Source organism: Micropterus dolomieu, linkage group LG19 (assembly GCF_021292245.1).
Source record: "Micropterus dolomieu isolate WLL.071019.BEF.003 ecotype Adirondacks linkage group LG19, ASM2129224v1, whole genome shotgun sequence".
Lineage (NCBI taxonomy): Eukaryota > Metazoa > Chordata > Actinopteri > Centrarchiformes > Centrarchidae > Micropterus > Micropterus dolomieu.
In genome coordinates this window covers 15,293,180-15,310,477 of record NC_060168.1, presented here as the reverse complement: position 1 = coordinate 15,310,477, position 17,298 = coordinate 15,293,180, and the positions used below count along the sequence as shown (strand labels likewise).

At 41.7% G+C, this 17,298-nt stretch overlaps 3 protein-coding genes across 6 annotated transcripts in view; 1 reads left to right on the top strand and 2 right to left on the bottom strand.

Annotated features, from left to right (window-relative positions):
- LOC123957516 (bifunctional heparan sulfate N-deacetylase/N-sulfotransferase 1-like) overlaps nt 1-2,694 on the bottom strand; it is a 52,389-nt gene extending 49,695 nt beyond the window's left edge. For all 4 annotated transcript variants that reach the window (XM_046030368.1, XM_046030365.1, XM_046030366.1 and 1 more), the window contains exon 1: nt 2,529-2,694. The gene's annotated coding sequence lies outside the window, so the exon portion shown is untranslated. The remainder of the gene's footprint in view (nt 1-2,528) is intronic.
- A 2,124-nt stretch (nt 2,695-4,818) lies between these two features.
- Nucleotides 4,819-10,873, top strand: rbm22 (RNA binding motif protein 22). The gene is made up of 11 exons (XM_046031355.1): nt 4,819-4,953; nt 6,310-6,363; nt 6,470-6,499; nt 6,626-6,758; nt 6,868-6,968; nt 7,471-7,643; nt 7,885-8,085; nt 8,236-8,400; nt 9,376-9,464; nt 9,627-9,755; nt 10,121-10,873. Exons 1-11 carry the CDS (start codon nt 4,900-4,902, stop codon nt 10,273-10,275), a joined length of 1,284 nt encoding a protein of 427 aa, XP_045887311.1. The 5' UTR covers nt 4,819-4,899; the 3' UTR covers nt 10,276-10,873.
- Nucleotides 10,874-11,286: 413 nt separating this feature from the next.
- myoz3a (myozenin 3a) lies at nt 11,287-15,203 on the bottom strand. Its single transcript, XM_046031354.1, has 5 exons — nt 15,122-15,203; nt 13,864-14,027; nt 13,103-13,256; nt 12,319-12,502; nt 11,287-11,506 (listed from the first exon to the last, which is right to left on the bottom strand). The coding sequence occupies exons 1-5, from the start codon at nt 15,201-15,203 to the stop codon at nt 11,323-11,325; spliced, it is 768 nt and encodes a 255-aa protein (XP_045887310.1). The 3' UTR covers nt 11,287-11,322.
- Between the last annotated feature and the right edge of the window lie 2,095 nt (nt 15,204-17,298).

The window sequence follows — 17,298 nt, the reverse complement described above, 5'->3', positions numbered from 1 at the left end:
GCTAATGCTTGGTTTGCACTGTGCTGTTTGAGATGTATTTACTCTGCTCCTGCTCTCCAATACCCCTCACGATAGCACAGGCTAAGCCAAAAAAATGCCACAGCTACATTCCAGGCAGAAAAACGGGACTTCAAAACAAACTACTTTACAGGCTGCAATGGTACAATCTGCCTCTTGCATTCTGGCATATTAATCCAAAAGCTTGATTTAATGAGGAAACGTCGGAGTTTGCTTGTCAAAACAGCAGGTTATTATGGGTACACATCCAATTGTAGATTCCAGTATCTAGTGGAGCCAGTGGTGTTGTAGTAGTATATGAATAAGAACCATAGGGAGCAGTACTGTGGCACAAAGCAGCGCTTATACCCAGCAGAGAGGGGTTGGGCGGACTTCAGTTTTGGAAAGATGCCTGGCTTCAGCCCCACTCTAAAGAGAGGTCTGCCCCCCACACACCAAGTGTGGATACAAGGGGCACTGACATGGAAAAATACAAGAGCTAGCATGTTGCTGGGCACTGCAGTACCCCACATCTACCTTGTGTAGCGTTAAATGTAATGGTATAATTACTGCAGTACAATTAAAAACGTACATCCTCCTGTGTGTGGAGATAAGTAGCAATAAAGCAGTCAAAGCTATGATTGACAACAAACAACATCCTTCTTACTGTTCCCCATTCAAGCCTAAAATGTGAAATGACAAATCATCTGTGATCATGTCTCTTTCTGATAAGCAGCCAAAACACCGCTTGGTGACGCAATCTGTCACATGCTGTCATGCCTATACCTTCTATGTTTAGGCATTGTAACCCAGTCACAGCATTTCACAGCCATATCTAAGTGAAGAGATGTTGATATATGATCAAATGGCTGCGGCAGCCTTCATCAACTGAAAGCGCTAGATCACAGCATGTTTGGCAGCCAGTGGGAGCAGTCAGATGGAGGGTTAGAACAACCAGACAAACAGTTGGCACAGATAAACAGAACACAACTTAAGATTCAGCTCTCCACAAATTTGACAAACAAATGACAGCATCCACACTTTGTCTAATCTGCAAAATGGAATAAGCCCTACATTTTTATTTCTTTATTCTTTTTTTTTTTTTTTTTTTTTTTTTTACACAAATGATGGGTGGAACATGTGATGAAAAACTTGGTTTGGGAATAGCAAAAGTGTTAATCTCATGACACATAAAAGCAGAAGGACAGCACTTTTCAGTTAACAGGAATATCTTCTGCAGCTGAGGCGAAATGCAGGGAAAGTCCTTATGACTTTGCCAAATACATTGGAAGCGTGAGTCATTCTCCTTTAGTAGCTAATCTCTTACACACATAGGCGCACACTTGCACGCACGCACACACCCCAAGGCAACAGATTTCAGGCAGGTCTGGACTGCCCCTCTTTCTTTTTTTGGGCTACACAGTGACTAAGTCAAGTGTTTATAGCATTTAATAGATGCAGCTATCTCAATGGAGACTCATACAGTAATGACAGCTCTTATTTAAGAAAATACACTGCATAGTTGGTGCATTATGCAACAGCCACTCTGCCACATACAAACAACATGTTTAAACACTTAAAACTGGATGTATATCCTTGTTGACAGTGCACTCCCAAACTGTCCTACTTTGAGAATGATATGGCATTGTCAGTATTATCCTTTTTGTTTTCCCCTCCCACAAGCAGAGTTTATGTTCAGGACAAAGTACTTTTTAATTCTTACTAGAGGCCCAATATTTGTAATAACCCCCCTGCAGATGATTCCTACAGGTAGCTACATAATAGCCTGATGCATCATCTGTCATAACAGAGTCTGCCGTCACTGCTGACAATTAAACAAAGTTCCCCGAAACCATTTGGTCAAATTGAGTAACGTTAAAGCAGCCGCTGCATTCCCATAGTGATCTTTTATCCACCTCTGTCATGTGCAGTGCTAATCGATTAGGTGGCAGACAGTCGTATCGACCTTTAATTATAATTTGCACACAAACTCGTTTGGCCTTTTTATCGCAAGAGACGCATTAGAGTGTAACGTTTATGGGAATTTCTACATTGTCGCTAAATTGTTTAAGCTAACTTAAGGCGAGCATTTGATTAAATGAGTCTACACATCGCGGCTGCTACAAAGTTACAAAAACAAGTTGCTCGCTCGGCGCTGGTGCCGGGGCTGCATTATGGTATCCGGCTGGATAAAGGAATTTCGATATTAAATCACACAACAGAGCAGTCGGACGCAGCGCTGTCCTGTGCACAAACTTCGTCCTGGCCGCTTGAAAACATAGCGTTAGCCTCCTTTCTCTGCTGCCATACGAACGAGCTGAAAGCTACACCGAGCGTCCACCATATCTCCAGCTCTTTATGCTTCCGGCCGGGGGGGACGAGTCAGGCCGAGAAACTGGCCTCATTCTCCGTCTGCGCCAGACAACGTTCACTAGCCTGGCCTGGGAGACCGAGCAGCGTTGCTCTCGGTCGTGTAACCAAACATGTGCGAAAACACAACGACAAGACTTCTGTTGCGTCGATGTACTCACCTTGTCTGGGTCTAGATGGATTTGGGACAACACAGTCCGGCTGGAATGACTGCGGGGTTGAGGCACGCTGCGCGCATGTCGTCGTCGTCGTCTCGGTTTGCTGTCGGCCGTGATGTGGAAGCGGCACAGCGGACTCGGCTGGGAGAAATCGGGAAATCTGAGAATGCCCCTCTCTTTCTGCAGCTCGGTGCACCCGCAATGACCCATAACTGTCGACAGGGGGCGCCAGTAGGGCGCATTTTTGTCTCTTGATATTCGCATACATGTGTACAACACAACTCCTCAAAGAAACAATCAACGTACGATCATATTCCAGCAGGGGTTTATCTGGATCCCTGCTCTTTCTGTGGTGTCACTGTAGTGGCCTTGATGTGCTACTGTGAATTGAATTGTGCAGTGATACTGAGATTACCCTGAAAGTTATTACAACTCCTATTTCACAGATAGTCGTGATGATTGTGATTAGTCATCACAACTTGCACATTACACAACAAGCACCCATGCAAAAAAACGTCTTTTAAATTTGTATAGGCCTAATCAGTGTTGCATTAAAAGGGCAATGGTCTTACAAACTAAATATAATTAAACACTCAATCCAGTATTCCTATAATATTACTACAAGTACAATGTCAATCTCGTACTCAGTCACAGTGACATTATAATTCTCAAGGTATTGCCATGAAGTTCTAAGGAACTACTTTTTTTACATTTACATTATTTCTAATAATAATATCTCCAAATGATAACAACATTTGTGGCAGTGATCATTGCTACAAAGAATGGATAACAAACACCATCTGCCTTGAATTATGCCTACATAGTAAACTGATAGCTGGCTTTCACTAAACATAGTTTCAGGACAACAAATAGCCTATAAATGAGTATACAAAAATGATTCTAGGCCTAAATGAACAGGAATACACAAACTGAGCACCAATGAGAACCAATGTCACAGTGTAACACATAGGAACATATGAACATATAACATCAACAGAACCATCAACGCCACTCTAAGGATACGCTTTCTTGTATGGTGCTCAAACATAGAGCAGCTGTGATAGTAGTAAACCTACACGTCCCCTCTGACCTGGTGACTCATGAGGTTGGTGATTTTGATTACGGAGCGGCTAAATCTGAGACAAAGCCTTCCTTCAAAATACATAGCTTTGGCTGTCTCATCCACATCACATGATAGAGGAGATAGGATCACACGACTCATTAAGACAAAGAAGGCCACGCTCTCAAGGTTTACTTTAGTGTCCCACTAAACGCAGGGCAAGACACAGACTGTGTGCCCGGCTACATCAAAAGCGGCCAGTGAGAGTCGAGATGTTTTTCATTTGGATGTAGGAGAAAAAGTAGCAGCAGACTTCCTTTTCTGACCTCCTGCATGGCAGCTGCACTCTGAAAGAGTTGCCAGGCCTGTATCTAATCCCTGTTCTTTGACTCCATAACCTCACCCTGACCTTAAATAAACATTATGGGCTTAATGCCCATCCGTAATCTCAAACATCCATTGCCCCACTAATTGGAGTTTCACACAGCAAAGACAGCCTGACCTGAACTGGAACAGGTGGATAGATAAATTGTAAGTGGCCGACACAATTGGCTTAGAAAAGCTCCCACACAGCAGCCAATCAGTCTCTCTCTCTCTCTCATTCACACACAGTACTCACACCCTTTACGTAATTAAAAGTAGTACTATCATGATGTAAAAATACTCAAATTCTTACTTAAATAAAGGTACAGTGGCATTATCTGCAACATGTACAAATGTACTACTAGTGTCACAAGTAAAAGTACTAATTTTGCAGAATGGCCACTGATATTTCATTATCAAGGTGTTGTGATATTTATATGAATTATATTAGACCATTGTTTTTATTGCTGATGCATTACACAGACATTAACATCTTGACAACTGATAAGTGTGGTGCTTTAAGCGTTAAGTACTTTATTGATGCTGAATACAAATACATAGTAGTATCATACAGGAATGTGTATATGAAGTAGCCTACAAATACCTGTAAGTCTGCAAAGATAATGGCACACACTGTATTAGGCCTACATTTCCTAATTACTCACATAAATGTAGACTATGTCTACTTCTAAGCAGCAGACACTAACGTTACTTATGATACACAGCCAATGTTACTACCCCCTATATTTATATATTTCTTATATGCCCTATATTCTCGTCCCTTCCTATATTTACTTAATTTTTTTTTCTCACTAAGATTATGTCTGATAGTTTCTTGAAATAGGGCGACACCCTTTGGTCGGCCGTGGTTCTCTGGCGCGGTGCATTGTGGGCTGACACCTCTTGTGGCGTCGGTCGGTTGTTGGGCCCGCTTGGCTCACATTCTGCAAAATGGCGACGTCCCTGGGATCCAACACCTATAATAGACAGAACTGGGAAGACGCGGTACGTTTAATCGGCATTATAGATTACAGAGCAAGGGTTACGACTAAAACGCAGTCCTTTCCAGTTAAAATCGAGGATTTAACGTGATTATAAAATCAGCCAGTTTGCCTCTAATTTGGCTGTTTGCTTGGTGTCTAGTTAGCCTCCCGTTAGCTACTAGCAACGTGGCTGCTACCTTCATAATAACATATCTCTGCAAATGAACGTTAGCTAAAGTGTTGACGTTAATTCATACAACATCACAGTTTAGTACGGACCCAGAAGTATTGGGCTAAATTGGGTGGGCGATAAACAAACTGCCTCGGATAATTTAACCGGAACGTACTTTGTGCTAAAGGTAGCTAACGTTATCTAAGCTAGCCAAGGCTAGCACTCGCAGGCTAATAATAATAAAACGAAGTCGTGTTAATTAACCTTAACGCTAATCAGATAACTCGTTCTACGTATAAGTGGGCTTTGCTGAATCGAGCCAGGCCGGCACATCGCAACGTTGTTTTGGATGAGGTATTCGGCAATGTGAACTCGTATCGTAGAGATGAACCTGTGACGTCACGTTAGCTTAGCAGGCGCCCATAGAAAAGGAACATATCTGTTCCTACTTCACGGGTCAGTCTTTACTTTGCATTAACGTTACGACTCATCGGCATGTTAGGAAAGTGTAGATTTTGTTATAAACTCTGAGGTCCATTCAAAATTGTTTGTGCGTATTTTGAGCCATGATTGTTGTTTGTCAGTCATCATCATACAGACAAGCTGGTCATTATAGTGGAAAACTAACGTTAACTGATGTAACGTTGCGTTTGAGCTAAATTGAAGTTGTCATGAATCTACCCAATCTTAACTCTTCCATTTACTGTGCACATCTTATGAACTTCTTAAAAGGTCCACCCTGCTATATAAGGCAAGAAATCAGTTTCCTCTCTTGAGCCATGACACAGTAGGGCCTTTGGCCAATGTTGGTTTTATCAAGACACCAGAATATAAACTTTGCAACCTTAGACTATGTACTTAATGTTTGAGCCACAAGAGCTGCTTATATTTAGGTGTTTGGCTGAAGCTGTCAGTGAGTTGGATTAAGGCAAGGTCATTTTCAGCAGCTAGCACTTGGACTGAAACAGCATCCTTCAACAGATGGCAGAGTAGGAGTGAGCAAGTCCCTTTGGCGCTCCCTGCATCCCCACATGTAACCTAACCAAGGTGCCCACACCAGAAAGCAATACAGAGAACATGGGCCAAGTTACTGCTTCAGATAACTTGCGTCAGAGGACTGCTGGATGACTGACAGATATGGGTCTGAATAACAGACACGGGGCATGGTTTTTATTAAATGAACATCTGTTTTCCTTTGACTTCCAGGATTTTCCAATTCTGTGTCAGACATGTTTAGGAGAAAACCCTTACATCCGTATGGTGAGTGAGCATTACTGTGTCATCATAATAAATTGGATGTTATTTTCTTGTAGTGCTGATTCCAGTAGGTGTGTGGACTCAAATGTGTTCATGCTTGTTTTTACAGACCAAGGAGAAGTATGGGAAAGAATGCAAGGTGTGTTTTTCTCAATATAACACTTTAAATCTTGGTTATGTGTCACACAACACAGTTTAGCTTAAACTTGTAAGTCCATGTAAGAATATTTTTTTTATATGTTATTGTTCATTCTTTGCCCATCAGATTTGTGCTCGACCATTTACGGTGTTCAGATGGTGTCCAGGGACACGGATGCGTTTCAAGAAGACAGAGGTCTGTCAGACCTGCAGTAAAATGAAAAATGTTTGTCAGACATGTCTGCTGGATCTGGAGTATGGTGAGTCTCTGCGACTGACTCCTTTGTATTTTGTAAATGTAATTTTGCGGTCCCCTGAAACATAGAACTATATGAGTTTAACCCTCTTGTCACACCGTGTGTTTTACAGGTTTGCCCATCCAGGTCCGAGACACTGGGCTGTCAGTTAAAGATGAGGTTCCTAAGTCAGATGTGAACAAAGAATACTACACACAGAACATGGAGAGAGAGGTATAACGGCTTTCTGATTCAGACAAAAAAATGTTTGTTGTCATAGAGCTTCAATAGCTAAAACTAGCTTGTCAGGATTTCAGAAATTTCAAGTTCATATACTTTACCTACAGTGTACTTGCATTGAAACTAGTAAACCATTTCAGATATGATTGATACCTAAATACTGTTGCATTAAAAAACCTGCGTTTCAGCTTTCGTTTATAAATTTACTATAATATTTTGTGATGTACATGGAGAGAGGAAAGTTACTGTGAAATTGTTGTGGCAGCAAGGTTTGGACAGGGCTGAGCTTGTCTTTATTTTCATAATAAATACAATACTGAGTAAATGCATGTTATAACCATTAGTAGCACTTTAGAGCACCTATAAAACAGGCCCAAAACAGGACATCCCTATAGTCTGTGTCTTTTTTAAAAAATTTATTTTTTAAGTTGGGATTTTTTGTCCTCATGTCTATTTGGATCCTGGTCATTGATCCCTCATGTCTGTGTGTTCTTAGATAGCCAACTCTGATGGCACACGGCCGGTGGGCCAGCTAGGTAAAGCGCCAAGCTCTAGTGATATGTTGCTGAAACTGGCCCGGACCACACCATATTACAAGAGGAACCGGCCGCACATCTGCTCCTTCTGGGTGAAGGGAGAGTGTAAGAGAGGGGAGGAGTGTCCCTACAGGTGAGTGACACTTCAGAAAACAGGCTACAGTTGCTGTTCCTTAGGATCGAACTTGGCAGCGTGTGGTGGAGCTGATTGTTTCTCATTTGATGTATGAATTTTAGATTTATTTAAGTACTAATTACCTTAGGCAAAATGGAAATCGGTGTTTTCTTATGGTTTAGTTTGACTTTAATGTTTTTATATTTGTTTGTGGTTGTTATGTCAGCATTGTCTCATTTTGCTTCTCCTTTTCACACAGGCATGAGAAGCCCACAGATCCTGATGACCCGCTGGCCGACCAGAACATAAAGGACCGTTACTATGGCATCAATGACCCAGTTGCTGACAAGCTGCTGAAACGGGCCTCAACTATGCCCCGACTGGACCCGCCAGATGACAAGTCCATCAGCACCCTCTACATAGGGGGTTTGGGAGATACTGTCACAGATGGAGATCTCAAGTAAGGATTTATTTTTCATAACAAGCTCTTGTACAACTTCCTGTGGCCATTGAGAGTAGGTTTTTGCTAATTTCGTACTCAACAGTTACAATTTTAAACCTTTACTTCCAGTGTTTTGGGTCTATTAGACATTTATCTGTTTTATTGCAGGAGTCACTTCTACCAGTTTGGTGAGATTCGCACCATAACCATAGTCCAGAGACAGCAGTGTGCCTTCATCCAGTTTGCCACGCGGCAGGCAGCTGAAATGGCCGCTGAGAAGTCCTTCAACAAACTCATCATTAATGGAAGGAGGCTCACTGTCAAGTGGGGAAGGTAAGAAGCTGATCACAATGGTTATGCGTTGGGGTGTGCGGGGTTTTCTTAATTGTGATGATTATAAAGACAAGAACACTGAACCCACTTTAGTCCCACCCAAGATTTTATTGTCCCGTTTGGGAAGAGGAGAAGTATGTAAAATACTTAGAATTCTCTGATGCACAAAATAAGCTTTTACACTGGTATCCCATCCCTATTCAGGCACATTCTGTAGGTTTGAATACACCATCTTTCTTGTAGCCTCTAGGTCATTTCAAGGGGCTTTTCAGGTAACGTACAGCAGGACGGCCTCTTTTGTACGTGAGGAAATGAAATACAGCTAGAAGAACCACTTGGATACCAGTACATTTGTCATATACAGTTCGGGTGTCCATTGCCAACCTGACTCCTGGACACTGAATTCATGCTCAAGCAGCCATGCATTGTTTAGATGCAACCCCCCAAAAAACTTAAGTATACTGAAGGAAAAAAGTATACTGAAGTAATAATTTGCTGCCGGCTGCATGTGTTTGAAATTAACAGCCTGCAGTATCATCACATTTTACAGTTTGAAAGTAAACTACTGACAGCAGTGCTTTTAAAATATTATCACTGACACAGTAAGAGCTTTACCACTGCGAAGAATTTGTGCAGGATGTTAAATGTTCTGTTATCGACACAGGTTCGCCGCTGCTATTTTTTTTTTCTTTTCTGTCTACTGTACTCAGGGCTACTCTATGTGATATTACCTCATTTTATAATAAAGGTTGTGTGTATATTGAGGGAATAGCTTGTGGTGTTCATCCCTATATAGTATTATTAGTAATATATAATAGTTCCACAGACTTGGCAAAGAGCACTGAAGCTGTTGTGGTGGTCTGACTCCATATTAAGATACATTATAACCCTAACCCTATTATACATTTTTTTTTTTTTTCCTTTTATTTGTCACTGCTCTGTGTATATATGTAACTATATGGTTTGTCTTTTTAGGTCACAGGCAGCAAGAGGGAAGGATGGCATCAAAGATGGCGTCAGTGAGATGGGCACCAGACTTGATCCTGTACCTGGACTGCCTGGAGGTGAGTCTGCAAACACAGGGAGAGTTGGAATTTGTGTGTGTGAACATGTGTACGGATAGATGTAGTCATGTGAGAGCAAGTTAAAGTAGTATTTAATGTCTACATTGTGTCAGTAGGTGTTTGTGTGTCATGTCTTTAATTTTATTGCCCTTTGTACTACAGCTCTTCCGCCACCACCTGCTTTAGATGAAGAGGCCCCTGCAAACTACTTCAACCTGGACCCTGGCACCTCTCCTGCTGTCATGAACATTGCTCTTCCCCCACCTCCGGGCATCAACCCACCTCCTCCAGGTAAAATCATAACCTTGATCTCATAGATGCTGCCAATATCACGTACAGAGTGTCTCAAAAATAAGATAATAATTAGATCTATTAAAATAATAGATAATAATTATATAATGTATCATTTAATTCAGGCAAAATGAAATTGCAAACCTGCAACACCGGCTCTAAAAAAAAAAAAAAAAAAAAACTTCCCGAGAGCATGTGTTTTATTGATTTGCTGTTGGGATGTAAAGAGACAACAACTAAGAACAAATAATACCAAAAGGCTTCTGAAATGAACAACCTACCTCAGCTTTAAATTTGGATTTAACGATTTAAACATTGAGTTAGACGCTAACACTGTATTCTCTTTCTTTGAATCTACTCATCAGGTTTTGGCCCTCCAATGTTTCACCACATGGGTCCAATGGCTCCACCTATGCCACCTCCAATGAGCATGAGACCTCCTGGTCAAATCCACTACCCTTCCCAGGATCCTCAGCGCATGGGCGCCCATGCCGCACATGGCTCACGTCATGGTGATTAGCTGCTAGAGTGAAATCATACTGTGATTAGGCGTCAAACCTGGTCAGGTGCTTTTACTTCAGATGCTGTCAATGGGCCTGAAATCCGCAGACTACTTCTGGGAGAAATACATTCATAGAAGATAACATCTGATTTATTATGCCCCCTGCAGTGCAGTGAATGAACTGAACGAAGCGCCATCTGTGTCTGGAGAGACAACAAGATGTCTTTGTCACTACTCGCAGTTAAAAAGCACCAGAACAGCATCTGAACAGTGGAAGATAACATTGTAAAAGACGTCAAACATGAGAGTAATGGCAAATGTGATCAGGGCCTTTTTTTTTTATTATTATTTTTTTTTACTACAGGCTCCTGTGGTTTGGAGCCATTGTACATATAAAAACTGTATACTTTTAGGTTAAACTCTATGTGTAACATCGTGCAAAGTATCACGTGGGGTATTTTTAAACCTGTTCGTTTTCAGTTGCATTGACTTTTTTTTTATTGTTTATTTGACACAATCTTCATATTCCACAGCATAATGACCTAGTTTATTGTAAACCTTTCTTTGAATGTTGTTTTCACTTGTCATTAAAATGACGCAGTTGTCATTGATCATCTGAGAGTGCATATTGTTCATTAATATTCACGCATTTACTATTGTGAAAGAGCAGTGTTATCTCAAACTATTGCGCTTACACAATAGTAGGGGACAAAGGGGTGATGAAGATGTAAATCGACAGCGTGAAAGGTAACGGATGAAGACTGGATTGGGGGGGGAGGGGTGGGTTGGGTGTTTAGGCATTGATTGGATCGGATGCTGCTACGGGTGACAAAAAAAAAAAAGTATTGTCCAGGACTCTACTGCGGTAATGAACTGATTCCAGCATCCGTGAGTTTGCCTCAGCTGGTCAAACCACTGAGCAGTAGCAAACCACTTGATATATTGTGCAAGAGTGTTTTATTTATTTTTTTCTTGCCCCTGCAGTTCCCACTAATTAACAGAGAAATTGTCTTTGTGGCTGGAGAGAAGCAAGCTTAGCCAGTCTTTAGCTGATCAGCCCTTTTTTCATAGTTCATTAGATTCAGGGCAGTAATCAATTCCCCATCCCCTGGGTGCTCTGTTGAAGTTGGGCCGCCGACACATGCGGTCCAGAGCGATGCCGGGCAGTTTCTGGGATTCCACTGCATCAAAGCTAATCACTGGGATCACCCTCTTGCTGGCCACAGCTCCCCCGAATGGCATAGCAGATCTGAGAGACAAAGAGATAGTCCTTACTGTGCAGGCCGAATGCATTGTTTTATGTTCCTGGCAGAAAACAACCCTATGTATCATATTACTCAGACTCCATCCCATACGGGGGGGAACGTTGACATGACACTTAAGACCCAGTCTGGTCATCTGATTTTAACTGGTCCTGTTATCAGAATAAAACCACCCGGGAACAGGATGACTCTGTGTGTGGTGAACCCAACCTTTTGTACTTGTGTAGCTGTTGACTTCAGATTTAATTAAGGCATCACATTTTCATAGTAATCTTCAGGGTGTAAACAGATCCCTCCACAAGAGGTACAGTTCCAGACTGGTTGGCAGAAACAAAGTGATTGACAGCCCTAATTGACTAAAGTCTGAATTTGTCTTTCATATATTCTGCTTCATTTTTATTATTTTTTTTTCCATCTGTCCAAGTTTAACCTTTGTGACGCCTCACTGCAGTGATGCAATTCCCTGTGTGCCATGAGAAAAGCGATTCCCTTTCGTGCGTAATCTGTCTTGCACGCGCGTGTGTGGCGGCGGCGGGGGGGCATTATAAACTCCCAATGGATCATCTGTCAAGAGCCGGGGTTCAAAATAACCATCATGCAGCCACACTCCTAAGGAGGTGCAATCCAGAGACAGGATTCATTTTCAAACTGGAAACATGGAGTGGAGCCCAGGGAAGAGATGTTTGTGATGGATAACGTGGTTAGGTCATGTGTGGGTCTATTTGAAGATGGATGGGTCTCCACACCTGTGCTTCCAAATGAATAGGGCATTTTAAAAATAAAGGAAAGGCAGATTTACCTGTTGAAGCACCTGTAGTTGGCAGGCTGTAGTCTTTGTGGGAGCTGGGGCAGCTGGGAATTGAGAGTGTTCAGGAGCTCTTCGTTGCCTCCCAAAGCCTCCCTCCACGGGGACCAGTAGGATTTGGGGATTACTGTTGTGTTGAACTTCTCATGAGGAACTTCCTTCAGAGGACCAGAATATCCTGACAGAAATAGACATTTAATGTCAGTGGGTAAAAAAATGACATACCACTGTGAGTAAAGTGAAAACTGTGTTACTTAAATCATTCTGAGTAATTTCATCTTTTAAATTCAAATTGAGCAAAATAAGGTCCCCTGTGTTACTAAAAATTGATATTCCTTGGGTTTGAAACCAATTACAAAACCCATTAGATAATGTCAAAAAAAAAGCAAGCCCCGACCAAGCAAAAACAGATCTAACACACTTATAAATCTCTTTGATGTCGCTCCTGTCAACAAGAGCAACTAGTAATTAGATCTCAATTTGAATCCCCGATAATAAATAGCGCTTAGCTCACTGTCAGTCAGCCTGGAAGCAGTGCCTTCTGTCAGGCCAAATACACAACAGCACTTAAGATGGTTTCAGATAACTGCTTTCTGCAATCTGCCGACTCTCCTGGCTCTGATAGTAATAAAACCAATTTATTTGCTCAACACATTTCCATATGAAAAGGGAAACACTGACAGATCAAAGTGACATACAGCGTCCATGCTTTGCCCAAGCATTTGGCATTGTAATGAGCTAGTCTTATATCCTCTCTTCACCATGCGTTACCATTTACCTGGAGCGAGGACGTCAGGACTGCCCTTCTTTGCTACAGTCTTCTGAAGGTTCACGACCAGGCTATGCTTACCAGCGATGGAGAAGGCCTGGTTCTCTTTCCCACCCTGTGGTTCTGGGATGATCTGCTGGGGAGGAACAGCCTCTGGATGGACCTGGATGATGACATCAGGGTTACCTCAGCTTGGATTTGAGACTTTTTTCTTTTTTTTTTAACAGAAAGCCTGCATTACAAACTTGGAGATGTGGGATATAAAAGAACAGTAGTTTTTGGAAGTTGTCCTAAATTTAGGACACAAATTAAAGACATCTCAGCCTCTGCTGCTATGATATCGTCCATTCTTTTACAAATGTGTCTCATGTATGTGCAATAGGCTACTAAACTGCTGTAACATCTCCTCTTACATCGATCATTGTTCTTTAAGGGAATCACTGTCTGATGATTTTTTTTTACAAAATGTCTCATAAATCAAGGTAGAAACAACCATTTTGCATCTGCAATTATTGTGGTGAGATATTAAATGCCTGTTGCTGTACTCCAAAGAAATACGACAGCAGATCCAGAGAAAGGTTGTGGAAGAGTCAGACATAACTGGCCATTAATTATAGCTCTTCGATAAATCCGGCACACTAACAAGCTGTCATTAAGCATTAACTAGATGTCAGAAATGCAGGCACGTTGCACATTGTGGGTGTGTGGGTTGCAGTAAGTTCAGGGGATATGAGTCATTATGTGCTATGCACCAACTCTCTGTTCCTTACATTGTTGGTATAGTAAGCACCGCCGGCAGCGTTCTCCAGTGTGAAATTCTCGACCCTCCTCTGCCTCTCCTGAAACATTCGAGAGCCTCGATTAGATGGAAGGTTGAGCTCCTCCATCATCACGTCCTTTGGGACGCTGATCTTCTTCCCCAGATTCAGACCATCTGGTACAACATGACAGACAAGTGGAGCTTTTTAAATAAGTGATTGCATCTAATATTCCAATGCATTTTCAACATAGCTAAGAGAAATCTAATTTTTAGGCTGTGTGGCAGGGCATCAGGTGACTAGGTAATTCTTACCCTGCATAAATACATGTGCAAAGGCAATGATGACGTTTGAAAAAAGAAGGAAAGTAGCACGGACTAATAAGGACCTATTGCAAATCGTGATGTCTCCTCTGATCTTCCTGTTTCTGTGGACTTTAAATAGCTGAGGGGCAAAGATATAAAAAAAAAAAAATACAACAACTGTGTTCAGCATCACTAAGTTGGTATATGCACAGCTTTCACTCAGGGTCTCTTCTCCTGTTACATCATGGCACAGTGGAAGGTCTGAAATAGCCTTAAGATGATGTCAAGGGGTGTGTAATGTTTGTTGTGCTCCAGGGTTTCAGGGGTAACTGGGCATATAAATAGGATCTTTGGATGAGGGACTCATGTAAGAGCGGATGGCCCTCTTTCTCACACATGAAAAATGTTAGGAGAAGTCTGGGCATGTGCCACCCTTGAGGAGCTGCCTTTGATCGGCCTGTGTAAAATTAAGTGGTGGGAGTCACATTTTGCTGAGTTTGGGGGGAGTTTGGGTTTCAAAGACAGTGTTAGAAAAACAGACAACTGGGATGGTCCCTGCTGGAATGTTTGGAGAATTTGAACAACACACTGGCACTCCTGGGATTTGGGTGTACCACACTGCTAGTGTCCCTAGGCTGTGGGCTAACTTGTTTGGACGTTTGGCTCAATTACATCTGACAACCCCTGCTGTGATCACCCACTATGACAGTTTGAATATGGGTGCAAATACACACAAGAGCATACCAAGTTGTTGACGCAATATTAAGTAACCCATGTGAACTGCTTCATGAAAAACTGCATAAATATTAATGTAAACTAATGTGTATATTTATTTGTTTACTAATGCGTGTATTTGTTTACTTCCAAATGTTATTATGTGTATTTGTCAGTTCTGTTTCAGTATGTGCAGGCACAGACTGGAACAAAAGCAGATCAATGCACAATCTCATCCCACCCAAACTTACCTCTCCTGACCTCATTAGAACGAGCCTTAGCCTGCAGCATCTTCTGCTTAGTCATGTCATCCAGGCCTGACTGCATCATCATCATCATTATATTCCTTTGATGGACACATGTGAATTATTATTTTTTTTTTTTATAATATATAAATATATAAATATATCATTTACCACCGCAAATCCCTTTGTCACTAAAGTATTAAAGTATAAGAGTATCTTATTTTGTGACAAAAGCAAAAAAAAGCACACTTCTATAGATGTCCTGTAAATTAAATATATCTCAAGTCCTAAATTAGGCACCACTCTATTAAGGGCACCTCCATTTTGTCATTTTGGCTAAATTACTCCAGTATTTCTCCTTCATTCCAGTCAATGCCTTTTCTGATATTGTGTTTAAGTTTCTAAAATTAAAATACCTATTTACTTATTTGTGTGAACTATCTTTTTCACATTTCACCCATTTCATGTATAACTAGAAAAAAAATCAAATCTCTCCAGCATCATAAAAATGTAGTTCCCTGTTTACTGTTCATTAAAGGACCTGAGGCTTCAACACCTAACACTTATTTCAATCAGACTGACCATAATGAAGGCCTACACTCCCCTCACCTCAGTCCTTACCTGTGTCTGCTGCCTGTCTGTATGACGGGTATTGGAGGTAGTCTGGATGGTCGTGTGTGGGTTTTCCCGTACTGGAGACAGGATGCTTCCACCCTCCACTCTGACACTCCTCAGCAGAGAAGGAACAGTCGGTATAAAACTCATCCCAGGGTGCCTTGGGTTCTTACCTCACTGGGTAATTTTAGCAGAGAGAGAGAGTGAGGATGGAGGGTGGAGTTAGGGGGGTGGATTAAGGGGAAGGGGCAAGTATAAAGATTTACATCCTGACCTCGAACCTCTTTGATCATAAAAATCTGATCTCCTCTGTCTGTCTGTCTGTGTGCGTGTGTGCGTGCACGGCAACAGCTGCTGTCAAGACAGTGACACTGAGCTCTCAGAGAGGCCAGGCATCCAAGCTCTCCGCTGCAAACACAGACACACAAACACCTCCCTGTTTTCTCTCTCTCTTTTCTTGCTTCTGTAAAGTGCTTTGTAAACTGCTCTGCCATATATGTATATCTCAGATACTTACACCACGAGTTTCCCACATCCAGACAGTTTTACAGGGGGGCAGATTGATGGGGTTGCTGAGATCAGAGGTTGCAATTCAGTTTTCCAGTTTGGGGTGAAAGGTTAAACTCTGTGGCAGTTTGCTTTTTCATATTTGATGGTGTGAGACCTTTAACATACTTTTCTTTCACAGTGCTGTGAGTTATGGGCATTCTACATACCTCTTAGTTATTCAGTAGTGTATAAAAGATTGTAATAAATAACAATACCGTGTTTTTGTGACTGTGTTTTCATTTATTTGCTGCCTGCCAACTGCTGAGAAACTCCAGTTGTGAGTTCTGCGTGAACTCGCATTTTGTGTTAGGCTAGCAGTGATGCCCTTCAACTTTATATTTGGTTGCCCTTTCTGAACTGAAGTTAGACTATCGAGCAGTTATTTCCCCCCACAAATTGATTCATTGAGCTCAGCAGGAGCCTGGAGGGAAAAAACATTTTCCTTATCCCTGTTGAGATTGAATATCGATTTTGCACCTGTTCTGCTCCACAATGCCTCTATCCCCCAGCGGGATTCCCCCCTGGCCTCAGAAAGAAAATGTGGAGTCATCCTGAGTAACAGAAAACACACAAGTGAAGTTGAATATTAGCTGCACGCTAAGGGTTTATTTAAGTAGAAAAGGCTTTTTTCGCTTTATTAAAAGCAACCAGAGCAGGCTAGTAGCCTCCCTTTAACCAATAAAATTCCAGCTTTTTTGTGGCGCTGCATCACACATAGCCTTAGTGATTAGAATCAATCTACCAGCTGTAGTTTATTCAGACCTGAAGCTTATTACAATTCATTTACAAAGAGTCATTATGACACATCTATTGATAATTTATTGATTTTAAAAAGTCATTTTAGGAAAGGACAGTAACAAGATAATGACAAATTGTTGTGACTGGTGACATCTGTGTTTGAGAGGTGGCTCCCGCAGTGTGTTCATGTCACATAGAGAGAGGTGCACAGCCACCAGCCGTTGACAGCTGACACAAGAACAATAGAGGCCCATTCAGACTCAAGGGTTTATGCAATTAGG

Excerpts from the sequence above, each read along its gene's own strand:
- rbm22 (XM_046031355.1), top strand. The coding sequence starts at position 4,900 with ATGGCGACGTCCCTGGGATCCAACACCTATAATAGACAGAACTGGGAA. Across the intron at positions 6,969-7,470 it reads CACAGAACATGGAGAGAGAG|ATAGCCAACTCTGATGGCAC; the intron begins GTATAACGGCTT and ends GTGTGTTCTTAG. Across the intron at positions 8,086-8,235 it reads GTCACAGATGGAGATCTCAA|GAGTCACTTCTACCAGTTTG; the intron begins GTAAGGATTTAT and ends GTTTTATTGCAG.
- myoz3a (XM_046031354.1), bottom strand. The coding sequence starts at position 15,203 with ATGATGATGCAGTCAGGCCTGGATGACATGACTAAGCAGAAGATGCTG. Across the intron at positions 14,028-15,121 it reads TTCTAATGAGGTCAGGAGAG|ATGGTCTGAATCTGGGGAAG; the intron begins GTAAGTTTGGGT and ends ATGTTGTACCAG. Across the intron at positions 13,257-13,863 it reads GTGCTTACTATACCAACAAT|GTCCATCCAGAGGCTGTTCC; the intron begins GTAAGGAACAGA and ends GTCATCATCCAG.